Source organism: Physella acuta, unplaced genomic scaffold (genome assembly GCF_028476545.2).
Source record: "Physella acuta isolate Inbredline_101_S28 unplaced genomic scaffold, ASM2847654v3 ptg000087l, whole genome shotgun sequence".
In the NCBI taxonomy this organism is placed as follows: Eukaryota; Metazoa; Mollusca; class Gastropoda; family Physidae; genus Physella; species Physella acuta.
The window spans coordinates 875001-888428 of NW_026731607.1; the positions used below are offsets into that span (position 1 = coordinate 875001).

At 35.4% G+C, this 13428-nt stretch overlaps 1 protein-coding gene and 1 long non-coding RNA gene across 3 annotated transcripts in view; both read right to left on the reverse strand.

The window, feature by feature from the left end:
• Positions 1-4850, reverse strand: part of LOC131926912 (uncharacterized) — a 9466-nt gene extending 4616 nt beyond the window's left edge. The window contains exons 1-3 of the mRNA XM_059282506.1: positions 4634-4850; positions 3683-3791; positions 558-646 (exon numbers count right to left, since the gene is read on the reverse strand). Of these exons, the coding sequence (XP_059138489.1) occupies positions 558-646; positions 3683-3791; positions 4634-4648 (213 nt within the window). The 5' untranslated portion in view covers positions 4649-4850. The remainder of the gene's footprint in view (positions 1-557; positions 647-3682; positions 3792-4633) is intronic.
• A 6262-nt stretch (positions 4851-11112) lies between these two features.
• LOC131927218 (uncharacterized) lies at positions 11113-12977 on the reverse strand. 2 transcript variants are annotated; one of them, XR_009383609.1, is made up of 4 exons: positions 12889-12977; positions 12384-12584; positions 11358-11456; positions 11113-11231 (listed from the first exon to the last, which is right to left on the reverse strand). It is a non-coding gene; the product is annotated as an uncharacterized LOC131927218 (long non-coding RNA). The 2 variants fall into 2 exon arrangements; XR_009383608.1 differs by lacking the exon at positions 12889-12977 and adding an exon at positions 12728-12878.
• Positions 12978-13428: the final 451 nt, after the last annotated feature.

Consider the following 13428-nt stretch of genomic DNA (forward strand, 5'->3'; position numbering starts at 1 on the left):
AAACGAATGTCACCATAGTGCTCAGGATGAAGCCCAGGGCGCCTCATCAGACCCTACCTGGGCAGCGCCTCTCCGAAATTTTTTTTCTCTCGCAGAAACCTTCCAATGCTAATTTCAACACCCCCACCAGTCTGGTGAGCTGTGGTTTAAGCTGAATGTTTACAATCGTAGAGCCGGGTTGAATTACTGACGGCTATTAGGGGAAGATAATTCAGTTTGTAAACTAAGGGGAGGTAATAACACGTTCTGCTTGATCTTTTCATTGTCTTTTATAAACTGTCGTCACAGATGTCTGCTTTTACGAGGGCGGGGAGGGAGGGGGGGGAGAGGGAGGTTGAGTATAATCGTCCTTCACTAGCTACTGATAGTGTTTTGAAGCAAAATATTTTCAGTCGCAGCATTGGTAGGATTGAATTTAAAAAAAAAGCTATGAATTACTGAAAAGTAGAAAATAAAACAACTAAATTGCGGCGTATGTTTACGACGCGGGTCAGCTCGTGAAATATTTTATCATTGAACTTGTCTGAAGTAAACATCAAATCAAGGAAGAAACTAACCTTCAGACTTCTGTAAATTTTGTGCACCGTGTCCTTGTCTTTGTGGCAGTAGCTGATGAAGATGTGTTTGTTTGCTGGGGCAAGGACTGCTGTATTATAAGACATACAAAAAACGTTTTTTTTTACAGAACAAAGGACCTCAGCATTAAATGAATAATCTCAGAAAAAATATCACTGGCCAAACTTCCATGAATAAAATATTTTAGGACACAATATCTAAAGGACTGAAGATCTCGGAGACTAAATATCTGACGAAATAATATCTCCAAAAATCTCAATAACAATATTTTTAAGATTACTTAAAGTAATAAGTCCCTGTCTTTCGTTGCTCAATTATTCCGTCTCTGAATAAATCGTTTTACTATCTTTAAATTTTTTATTACAACTCCCCCCACTCTAACACACACATCTCTATTTAACAATATAAAAGCTGTATTGTTTTTTTTCTTCTGAAAAACAACTTGTTTGAAATTTTAATGGAAAAAAAAGATTTTATTTCGTATTTAAATAGTAATTTGTTTCAGTTTCCTGGTTGCGTATACAGTAGGTTCATATATGTTTATGTCACAGTAAACTTATTTTGCGTATAATTTGTAAATGTAATTTGTAAATATGAGTTTCAATCAATATCTCTGTTATCATGGCATGTAGGGGGTATGTTGTGCTCAGGTTTTACACCCACGTGTTTCTTGTTTTAACGATACACTAATCAGACAGGTATGATAATCCCACTGATAAAGGTTTGTAGCGAATTGCGTCGTGAATGTGGGTCTGGGGTTGAAGATTACGTGCAAATGTGATCTGATTGGTTAAAAATAAACTTCCCGAATTGAAAATTAATGTATGGTATCACATTTCTCTTGTTAAAATAGGAACACTATTTTTACTTTCTCGTATACAAAGTATAGAGGAAGTATTGTAATCGTGCAAAAAATCGAAATCAAGATTTTAAAATTCAAAATCTAAATATGTAACAACAAATAAAAATAGAGTAATGGTCATTTCGAAAACTAATTTTCGAAATTACAATATCTATATATATAATTCTCTTCTGGGAGCCGTTAGAAAACAAGCTGCAAAGCGCGCCTTACAGTCCCCTCTCTTCCTCTCTATCGCTACCAACCCCCCCCCCCCCCCACCCCCACCCCCTCACATGGTATGGTGAGCTGTGGTTTACGCTGTTTACATTTTACAATCATAGAGACGGGTTTGGTGACGGCTATTAGGGGCAGATAATTTAGTTTGAAACGATTTTAAACTTAGAGGAGGTAAGTAAGAGGAGGCTGCTTTCACGTGGGGAGGGAGGAAGGGGGGGGGAGGTTAGTGTTTTTAAGCAAATATTTTCAGTGGCAAAATTGGTACTGTCGAATTCACAAATTATAAATCACTGAAAAGTAGAAAAAACAACAACTAAATAGCGGCGGATGATACGCAGCGGGTCGTCTCGTATCCTATATTCTCGTTATATGAAATCTAAAAGTTTATGAACTAATAAAAAATAACACGCATACACGCATACATGCATATGCCTACCTACACATACACGATTTCAAAAGCTAAGTTTTTGCGACCAAGGAATGTGTAATAATCGAGATTAAAAGTTTTCTTCTATACCCTTTATACAACAACTATAATGGAGCCTATGTTTTTGTTAACTTTCATAAAAGTAAAACTACCAAAACTTTTTTAAGACTGCGCGTTTTTTTTTGTGTTATCTTTTAACGTCATTTTACGTAAAATCTTTACATTTTCTTGAATACATAGCTGTTTCCATGAGTTTTACAGTATCTTGTAATCTAAGCTAATATAAAATATAAGGGACGGCGTCGCCTAGCACTAGACAGTTAATTCAAAAGTCTCGTGTTCGAATCCGAGTCAAGTCAGTGGAAAGTCACTTAGTCCATCCAGCTCTAATGGGTGCCTAAATCAAGTTAGGGAAAGTAAAAGCGGCTGGGCATAGTGATGACCAAATATGCCGATGTCACACAAACAGGTGAACTCTACTTCAGTTGCTCATGGATCGTCAGGTTCAAAAAGAGAACTTTAACATAAAACAACATTTAGCAAACATAAAACTAATACCACAAACATAAAACATAATACCAAAAAAATAAAACAATACAAAAAACGTAAAACTAATACTACAAACATAAAACATAATACAATGCATTGTGCTTATAATAAAAAAACCTATTGAACACACATTGAGGAAATGAACTGTGGTTTCAACGCTTCCTCAAATCAATACATTTTTGTTATGACTTATCGATCAGACAAATCTCATTATAATTCCATAAAGGCTGAGACGTGGGATTATAAAGTGGTAAGAATAGATCTATAGCCAAGTGTTAGATGGGTAGTTGAGATATACCGACGTAATGTTAAACAGAATGAGGTGAATAAACCGCTGAAATTCATAAGGTTGCATAAACTTTGTTACATTGATTACAGTCTTCAAGTAGGTACGCAATTTAGAGGGTTACCAAATTACTATGATGTACAAAGTGAGATGGTAAAATACATTAAAGATTAGCTACATTATTAGAAGGAAACTAAGATATAATGAATATGCAAGTTACTAGATGTTACTTTAGGTACTAAAGGTTAATGAAATATACATTTAGGTCCTCGATCTAATAGAAGATATTTACTAGAAAGTGCCTAAATTATGATTGGGTATCCAAAATACTGTCGGGTGCCTATTCTAAATAAAGATACCCAATCGACCAAACAGTACCAGCTTGTGGTAACTTTTTAGAAGATACCAAGCTGAGTATGTGGTTATCAAATTCAGCAGTGGAACTCTAAATATCAATTATATAAACAGCTACCTAATTTATGTTATACGAAAAATCATTATAAAGAACTATAAGCAGGATATCATTGTAGGCTGTTTATTGACTATCACTCAGCCATCTCGCCAACATTTCCGTTGATTGGTCTAAGTAGCCTTGACCTTATCCAAAGTAAAAGTAAAGTTCCTGATGGTGTATGAGTGAAGTAGAATTCACATGTTTCTGTGACCTCGACATTTGAAAGGACCTTACCTAACGTATTCACAAACCTTGCTTAAATTAAAGTCAATATTAACATCTTTGAGAAAAAAAATATGCTACATTACGTACCTCTCGCATCATCGACCTCCTTTCTGTTGTTAAAAGCATTAGCCAGTTTGTTCGTGTCTGAATGTAGGCCTTTGACGAGAGAAGCGATAGCTCCGCCCTTAGTGGGAATCTGATGATAGATTTCGATTTTAAGTGTTTTAAACACAAGTATTTTGACCATTTGTGATGTGACTACAGGTACTTGACCATAGGTGATGTGACATTGGTACTTTGACCATAGGTAATGTGACCACAGGTAATTTGACCATAGGTAATGTGACAAAAGTACTTTGACCAAAGGTGATTTGCCCACAGAAATTTTGACCATAGCTGAAGGTACTTTGACTATTGGTGGATTGACCTTAGGTGGTTAACTCCCCGCTGTGGACAAACCACCTGTGGTCAAACCACATATGATAAAACGCTCAGTGGTCAAACCAGCTTTGGTTGATTTCCGCGCACCTAGAATCGTTAGGATTATATAAATCATAGATAATCTAAACAAGCGTATTAGTATGAATTATGGATGAATTATTGAAGCTTAGCCGTGCTGGCCTGGATATTAACTTTAGTAAATTTAATGCAATTTGATTTTAGTGTTCGAGAGTTCAATATCATTGAAAGTTAAATTTTTTACAAAAAGTCAAGAATTTCTCTCAGCATCTCAACTCTTTTCGTTTTGGACATACAAAACGGCTAAGTATTTCTAAAACGTGATGTAAATCGACACAAAATCAAAGTGAACTTCATGCATATGAAAGCGCTTTTTAAAAAATATTATAGATTATTTGATCATATAAGTTATCTAATTAGTTTTAACAAAAACTGATATTGTAATGAAAATGCCGCGTCATGTATAACATAGTAAACTCATCCATAACAACAATACGGCGAACAAGTATTTGGTAAAATGTAAATTTTAAGCAGGTAACATACACAGAAAAACCTCCATATTTATGTCATACGTCTTACCTTTTTATTAGCCATATAAACAACACATCAAAACGTGCAAGATTTCATCTCTGGAAAGACTAACGAAAAAATCAACGTCAGCACTTAAACGATCGTATTCAATGGTGTCTACATTTAAAGCTTAATACTTAGAAGACAGCTGGGATTACCCCAGGTAAATATACTCGTATATTGTTGCAGGGTTTAAGAAGGCCAGGGTACCTATGTCTTACTGGGTCGACACACCTGGATAGATTTATCGATCTGTTTTTTTTTAATATTCTGTGAAGGTTTTGGTATATAGATCCGTGTTGAGATCACGTGACATTTCTGCTACGTTGTGTTTGAGAAGATCCGGTTGGCTGCAGGGTCAAAGAGAAAGGGCCTTTGACACTTTTTATCCGACCCAACCCCCCCCCCCCCCCCCCCAAACCCCGCACAATTTAGGAAATACTAATCACATAAAGCTACATAGTAAAATACATTACATTAAGTTATTTGAGAATTTAATCTTCTCGTTTTTGTGCGGAAGACAACTGGGTCCCGCCACAGAAAGCTACCTCCACTTTGATCTGTCTCTGGCAACTGTCCAGGCAGTCCCCCATGACAGTCTCGCCTCTGCCAGCTGCTTGCAAAATGTCAACATTAATAACAGATTGATGTTTTCTAAACATGCAAACAATTTACGCTTAAAGGAAAATAAAATTCAAATTAAATATACTGAAATTTTAAAAATTGTTTTATGTTGAATTGTATGCAAATAATTGTAACGAATTGTACGTATTTAATAAGAAAAATAAAGAAACACAAAGTTCCACATTGAGAATAAAGTAAAAAAAATAATTATTATGTGCATAATTATGCATTTCTTTTTCTTGCTTTTTGAAGATTCCATCTTGATCACAATTTTTAGTTGACGAATTTGTCTGTAGTTTAACCATAATGAATTAATTCTTTTTGACAATTCTTCCCACAATAACTCACTGTAAGATCCTAGTCCATGTTTAAGGGTAATTCTCTAGTCATTATCCGAGGTATAAGTATTTGGCAATAATGAGTTTAACTCAATCAGATGTATTTCGTTTGGCAGTTAATACTTTACAGGTGAATTAGCATCGCCCAAAAAAGGCTGATTTCCTCCATGTAGCATTTTGTCTACTATTTATTAACAATATACACGTTGAAAAATTCTAAATCGGGATAAATTGGTTTGTTGGTTGGTATGTGGTTTCTTGATTAGTTACCTGTAAAACTGATGATAAAGTACAGTTTAAAAATCAAACAATTATATTTTTGTTTTGTTTTATAAGTTGTTGTGATTTCTTTATTTTTTCTTCTTTACAATTTACACGAGTCACGTCAGAAAAAAAATACAAATACAGTGTTAGTTACGATTCCTTTACTTTTAAAATAATAACCCTACATAATCAAACACAAAAAACATTGTGAGATGTTTGTAAAATAAAATGACAAAATAAAAGTAGGAGTTATATCCCTTTGATAATCAGGTTTTTTTCTGAGTCAAAAACAAACAACAAGCGATAGACAACACACAGAGCAGTGGCGTACGCAAGGGGGGAGGGGGGGTTAGGACCCATATATATATATATATATATATATATATATATATATATGATTGTAGCATATGGAAACATGTTTGAACCCTCCCATGACCAATTCCTCGCTACGCCACTGACACAGAGTTCTTAAAATAATAAATCAGTAACTGTCTCTAACAGAATTGTATATCAGCAGGTCAATAGGGCTGGTAAGTAGGTCACCAACTAGTTCTATGGCTCATGCAGGTTTTATTGAGCCGTAGAACTGGTTGGTGACCTACTTACCAGCTCTATATAGATGCGAATCTTTATATCGGTGGTTCTCTTTTTTTTTTTTTTTTTGCAGGATTTTAGATCTGAATGTGTTTATTCACTCAGGTATTTTATACTTTCATGTCTTTATATCAGCCAGTTATTCTATCTGTAAATTTTTAATGATAATAATAGAGCGCCCGACACTTGGACCCACGTTAATAAGGACATGAACTGTCACTGTAGAAACCAGAGGCGTAGCGGGCGGGGGGTACATATGTCCCCGGACGTCGACCTAAGGGGGCGCCAAGATGGGTTGGAAAACAAATTAAAATAACATTTTAGCTGCATGATTGCATTATAAATATAAACATATATAATATTTGTATATAAATAAAGTTTGAGAATAGGGGAAGAGGGGGTGCAAATCAAAAGTTTGGGGGGCTGCAAATTGAAAGTTTGAAGGTGGGGGGTGCAAATGGAAAGTTTGAAGGGGGGTGCAAATTGAAAATTAAAGGTTGCTCCAGAGGGGGGGGGGCGCCAAGTTGAAAGTTTGTCCCCGGGCGCCGAGAAGGGTCGCTACGCCTCTGGTAGGAACCCCAGATGTCAAGATAAAATATATTTAGCGTTGTTGAGTGAATCTTTTTTTTTTGTGATATATTTACACGAACTTTTATTGTTGGTGTCCGACTATCTGAGTAATAATAACATGGACAATGAATGGTTGGCGAGTATAAAAAATGAATTTTAAGACATTATTTTAAGTTTGTTTTCTTAGTTACGGGGAACAACTCCTACCAACTCCTAACGGATCATTATATTCAGCTTGTTACCTCCCATTATATGATACATAATAATTTTTTTGTAATTTTATACACATTGCGGCAATGAATATTTAACGGCAATAGGATAGAGGTGTATGCACGGAGGGGGGAGGGGGGGTCAGTGGAAATTGTCGTTTACCCTGTGACCATTTTTAAGATAGCGATGCCTTTGCAAGGGTTACTTCAAATAACATTAAAACAACTTCGAGCAACAAAAACTTACAGAAAGTACAATTTTGACATTTTTTACAACAATATGGTAAAATGTATTGTATGTAAACACCTAATTTTTTTAATGGCCTTATACCATAGGCCGAACTAGGAACCCCCCCCCCCCGCCCCCCGCAAAAAAAACTAGTCTGTCTTTAATGCTATGCGAGGTCTGGCGGCATTTTAGTTCCGCCCCGTCTTTAATGCTACTGTCTGTATAAACCTCAAAGTAAGGTTTATTGTCCAGGGCCTTTATGTCTATAGTATGCAGGGAGAATATCCAGTTGGCTATTGTCTGGAGGTTAACGCGCGGGGGTAAGGAGGGGGGGGGGGGTTGTCCAAGGGTTTGATGTCGTGAACTGTCATTTCTGGTTCTAGCCAACACTTCAAATGAATGTTTTAATATCAGTAAAATAAAATAAAAGCATACCTCAAAGACTTCAACTGTAACGTGAGTATTTTCAGATTAAATTAAAGACGATTTTATGAGCGGACCTACCAAAATAAAATATATCAAATGAAGTTTTTATTGCATTTACATTTACATCATGGAGTACAACATTTAGATCTACATTGTGAATTATCACAGTTACATTTAAACAGTGAATTATCATGTGTATATTTACGTCATGAAATATCACATATAGATCTACATCGTGAAGTATCACATTTAGATTGAAATATTACTCACACTACCCCTCCTCCATTAGGAAATGCTATGGCTGGATGCAGATGTTAAATAAAAAAATTGAACAATTCGGTAAATATGTCCCTAGCGAATGGATAAACAAATAGAGAAAAAAATGTGTAATACACAAAGTAAGATCACACATATCACACTACGACAAACTATTTCTATGAACGAACAACTTTTTCTAATTGCATTTACTTCCCTTAAGTTGTTGACAGTGTTTAACATTACTAAGGTTAAATGTTACGACTTTACTTCGTCTTGATTTTTTTCGATGGTACTGCGCATGCGTGTGTTTACAAACAAACCGCGGAACTCTATTGCTATCCCTAGCCCTAACGATAACCCTAACCCTAACACTAACCCTAACCCTAACCCTAACCCTAACCCAAACCCAAGCCCTAGCCCTAGCTCTAACCCTAACCCTAACCCTAACCCTAACTCTAACCCTAGCCCTAACCCTAACCCTAACCCTAACCCTAACCCTAACCCTAACCCTAACCCTAACCCTAACCCTAACCCTAACCCTAACCCTAACCTTAACCCTAACCCTAACCCTAACCCTAACCCTAACCCAAACCCTAACCCTAGCCCTAACTAACCCTAGCCCTAATCCTAACCCTAGCCCTAACTAACCCTAGCCTTAACCCTAACCCTAACACTAGCTCAGCTATTAAGGTCACTGCGCATGCGCAGAACTACCTTTTGCTGACCAAATGGAGACGCTAGGGCGAAAATCTTCGAAATGTTATACGTCATTCCGTCACTGTTTAGCAACATATTTGAAAACAAGTAAATAGTGAGCAACCGGAAAATGTTACAAGCTTTTTCGATTTGTAAACTTTTAAATACAATTTATCTCCCTTTTGTAGTTCTAGAACTGTTACAAGTGACCCTTGCGTGACGTCAAAACTAACCCTAACACTAGTTATAACATCTTCTGTGTATTTGTCACCGTGAAAGCCAGAGGTCTTGTCTGTACGATTTGTCGGTGTTGCTGGTTCTTGTGTTTTTGATGTCTTGGTTTTTGTGGACAAACGTTTGCGGTATAGGGCGATTATTGCTTTACCATTGACCAAAGCATCTAGGTTAAAACTGATACAGTAAAGTCCATCTGTGGGTACTGTAAACTTTCCAGTCTTTGGTTTAAAACATCCGCCAGTATTACATAACACATTGCCGAATTTTGAAATAACATCTCCAGTGATGAGGGATAACTCGTGTTGTATGGAGGCACTGAACGCAACACCAGATCTTCGATACTTGATGTCTGTAATAGGTTAATAGACTATCAAGTTTACATGTCATCATAAATACCCAAGTGTTGATAAAGTTAAATGTAAATATTGGCTTCAATCACTCACGAGCATAAGAACTCCCAAAATATAAGATACATGGTGTATTCTAATATAATTTAGCTGTCTAATATAACCATCCCCATTCGTACCAATATACATATATTACATAATTTATTTTACATGTTTTAGTGATGTTACAAATAACTACCTACCTAATGTGTTTTGTTTATCAAGTAGCTGAAAAGAATAGGTGTAAAAACAGTAAAAATGAATTATGTCAACAAAAAAGTGTACAAAATGAGTTTAACCGTATAGGACAACTTATTCATGTTTGCTATGATTTAAATATGTGTATGATCATCTTGATGATTTTAACTTGTAGCGACTAAATTAAGTTGTTCATAGTTACTGTTCACATTTTTTATGTGCTATCATACACTTGAACATTAGGAATGAAAGAGATCATTAATGGTTCATAATTTGAAATGGTATCTTATAGGTCTAGTATCGGGAAATTTAAAATAAAGCAAAACTTGTATTTTAAAAACTCCTGCATACACCTTCTAATTAAAATAGATTTTAATCTAAGCTTGTTGTGTGTATTGATACAATTAAACAGGGTTTAAGCAACCAAATCCCCTACATGTTTGCTACTGAATGAAACACTTTCATAACACATGATTTTAACTTTGTAGCCCTACAATCTATACAAGTTGAACTATTTATTGATAAATTTTAGTGAGACATTAAACAATATTTAACTAAAGTAGGGGTATAAAAGTACTGAATAAAGAAAAAAAAATTCTATTGTAAATTGCCCGTGTATCAAATATTTCTCACCAAACTTGCTGCCTGTTTTGTCCTGGACAACATTTGTGCTGGATATTGGTGGGTTGATGGAGGAAATGTTGGCTTCTCTCTGTCCTGAACTTTCTGATCTATTCAGGTGGGCATCTTATGTAGAGATACTTCATCGTTACGTTACCATAATATATAATAATAATGTACATACTTCAATTTTATTCACGTTGTTTTAAGTCAATTTATTTTTATTATTCTATAAAAATATATTTTACATAGTAAAATTTAGGTTGTTATAAATATCCACTAACAAATTTGTATCAATAATCTAAAATGCTTGTATCTACATTAAGAGATGGTATTGAGATGGTATTGAGAATATTTTAACCTCAACACTAAAACATAGACCAGAATAACCACCAAATGGCAGTAAAGAAACACAATATCGAGTCAAGTTATTGGGCTTATTGGTCTGCTAGCATTAAACTAAAAGCTAAAACAATAATGGATGTTGACAGCTAATTGGGGTCGGCGTGGTTAAGTCGGTAAAGTACATGGTTGCTAAACCGAAAAGTCTCGAGTTCGAACCCTCGGGCAGATGAGGCTCTTTAGCTGGGGATAGCTACTTTTCTAGGAGAGACAACTATAAAATCAAATAACTGCTGCCTGTAGTTTGTTCTTGGTTGCACAAAGGCTATGGAAGTCAATGGCCTCAATAGTGCATAATCAGACGACACGTATACTGAATTGTGTTGGAGGGTATCCCTTCCGAAACTAAAATTAAGTCCGACGAAAGAAGAAGACAGATAATTTACAGGTTTACATTAGAAAAAAACAAGAAAAGTATTAACTGCACACTCCAGTATCTAACAACGCCGACATTTGTTCTCGTATTGAACTAGTTATGTCCTCCAGTTCTAACATCATTTCTTTAAAAGTTCTCCTGTCATCGTCTTTTAGCCAGCTTTGGCATCCAAAAATTATCTGTAATTAGAGAAGTAATTAACAATGTATAACTGGTTTTCTAATTAGTATTATTAAATTAGATAATTATGTACATTACAAGTGAATATAATTCTTTTAATAAATGAACTTCCGTGTTTGCCTTACATGATTTAAGTCGATTGATAACGGATTTATAACATCTCTGAGACTTTCCAGATGTTTTAGAAGAGGTGAAATAGTTTGTACTTGGTACAATGGTCGCATCTGGTGAAATAAATACATACAGTCTTATGTTTAGAACTAGACATTGTCGATACGTGTGATCGAATGTTATTTTGTTTTTACACGGCTAACCCTTATCCATCCGCTAATTGTTAATTTTTCTTTTCTTGTATTATGTTGGTCAAATATTATTATTATTAATTATTATTTTTGTAATTAGACTTACATTTTAAATAGAGAAAAGACTAGTAGCTTTTTAGGGTTACGTGGGAAATAGAGTGTCGAATTTTAAATTTAAGATTTTTTCAGTCTCAGTGGAAAGAGAGAGCTAGAGGGAGAGGGATTCCATCCTTTCATGTAATTAGAGGAATAAAGGTGGGGTATAAGTTTGATCATGCGAGGGAAAAGAGGAGGATGGAGGAGGGTTAGATTTTGTGTGAGGGGATGATATATATACATATATATATATATATATATAAATATATATATATATATATATATATATATATATATATATATATATATATATATATATATAAAGATAGATAGATAGATATATACACACAAAAATACATTTTTGTCGCTAATCGAAATGAATATCGAAACAAGTGTCGACGTTGTTGGGCCCGTAAATCTCGCGGTTATTACACAAAAAAGTCCCGAGTTCAAACCCTAGACTGACGAGGCTCGAAAGCTGGAGACATTAGCCAATCTTGGTAACTCCAAAATTGGTAACTACAACTGCTGTCTTGTAGTTTGTTGTGGGGTAGACAAAGGCTATGTAAGCAATCCAGAAAAAAACAAAACAGGGTGAAATCGGAGTCATATGGGGCATACCGTGTTGACACGTAATACTTAATAATGCTATAGAAAGTCTCTTCGTACATATTACTTAAGAACGAAGAAAAATAAATGAATATTCAATTAGAAATATTACAATATTTAACCTTTGAGTAAATCGAATCCTACCTTTATGTGTACACAATGTGTCGCTAGATTTGATGTAAACAATGGGCAGTAGACACGGATGTTGGGAACGTAATCTTAACTTTTTTTTACAAGCTTTTGCACACGCTACAATTACGAAAACAACTTCACTTTCTATTTTAAAGAACTAATATTCTTACATTTTGTCAGTAGGTGTCTTTAATGAATGTCAACAGATGTATCCTGTTTGAAAATATAAACACAAATACAGAAGATTAAGCACACACATATATAGATACAAACACACATAAAACACAAAAACACGCACCAACACACCTAGACTAAACTACTCATACACATTACCATACTCATATAAAAATAATCACCTTTCCGTTTTCTTTTCTTTCAAGAATTTCACAAATTTTAAAATTAAGATTTCTGTAATCTATACGTTAGAATAAAAACGAACTAAAATCAAATAGACACTCCAACAAAACTCTATGTAGTTATACAAGATGATTTAATCCTATTGCTTTCTCATCCTAACCTTCAACTGCCCTCCGACACAACTCCTTTCTATCACTAGCAACACAGCCGCTATCACTCGACCATCGCTTCCTTTGTACCCTCGTTCACTCCTTACAACAACATACACTTACACGTCAACACACCCGGCCTCGCGTCTGGCTACAGGATACACACACACACACATGCAGTGATCCGTCCATGCATTCACCTTTCATACACATTACGTCAACACACTAAATTCTTATGAACTATTGTAGAGTGGGACGGAGTGGTCTAGCGGTAGAGAGCTGGACTGCTAACCCGTTAGTCTCGATATCGAATCCGGGTTCAAGTCAGTAGACCGTCCCTGAGTTCACCCAGCTCTGATGGGTACCTAACTCACGTAAGGAAAGTAAAGGCGGCTGGGCATAGTGCTGACCACACTAGCTCTGCATATGCCGAGGTCACAGAAACAAGTGAACTCTACTTCACTTGCCCCATAGACCGTCAGGTTTGAACGGGAAACTTTACTTTTTTTTTTTTATTGTAGAGTATTCCAAAATAATAGAGATAAAAATAA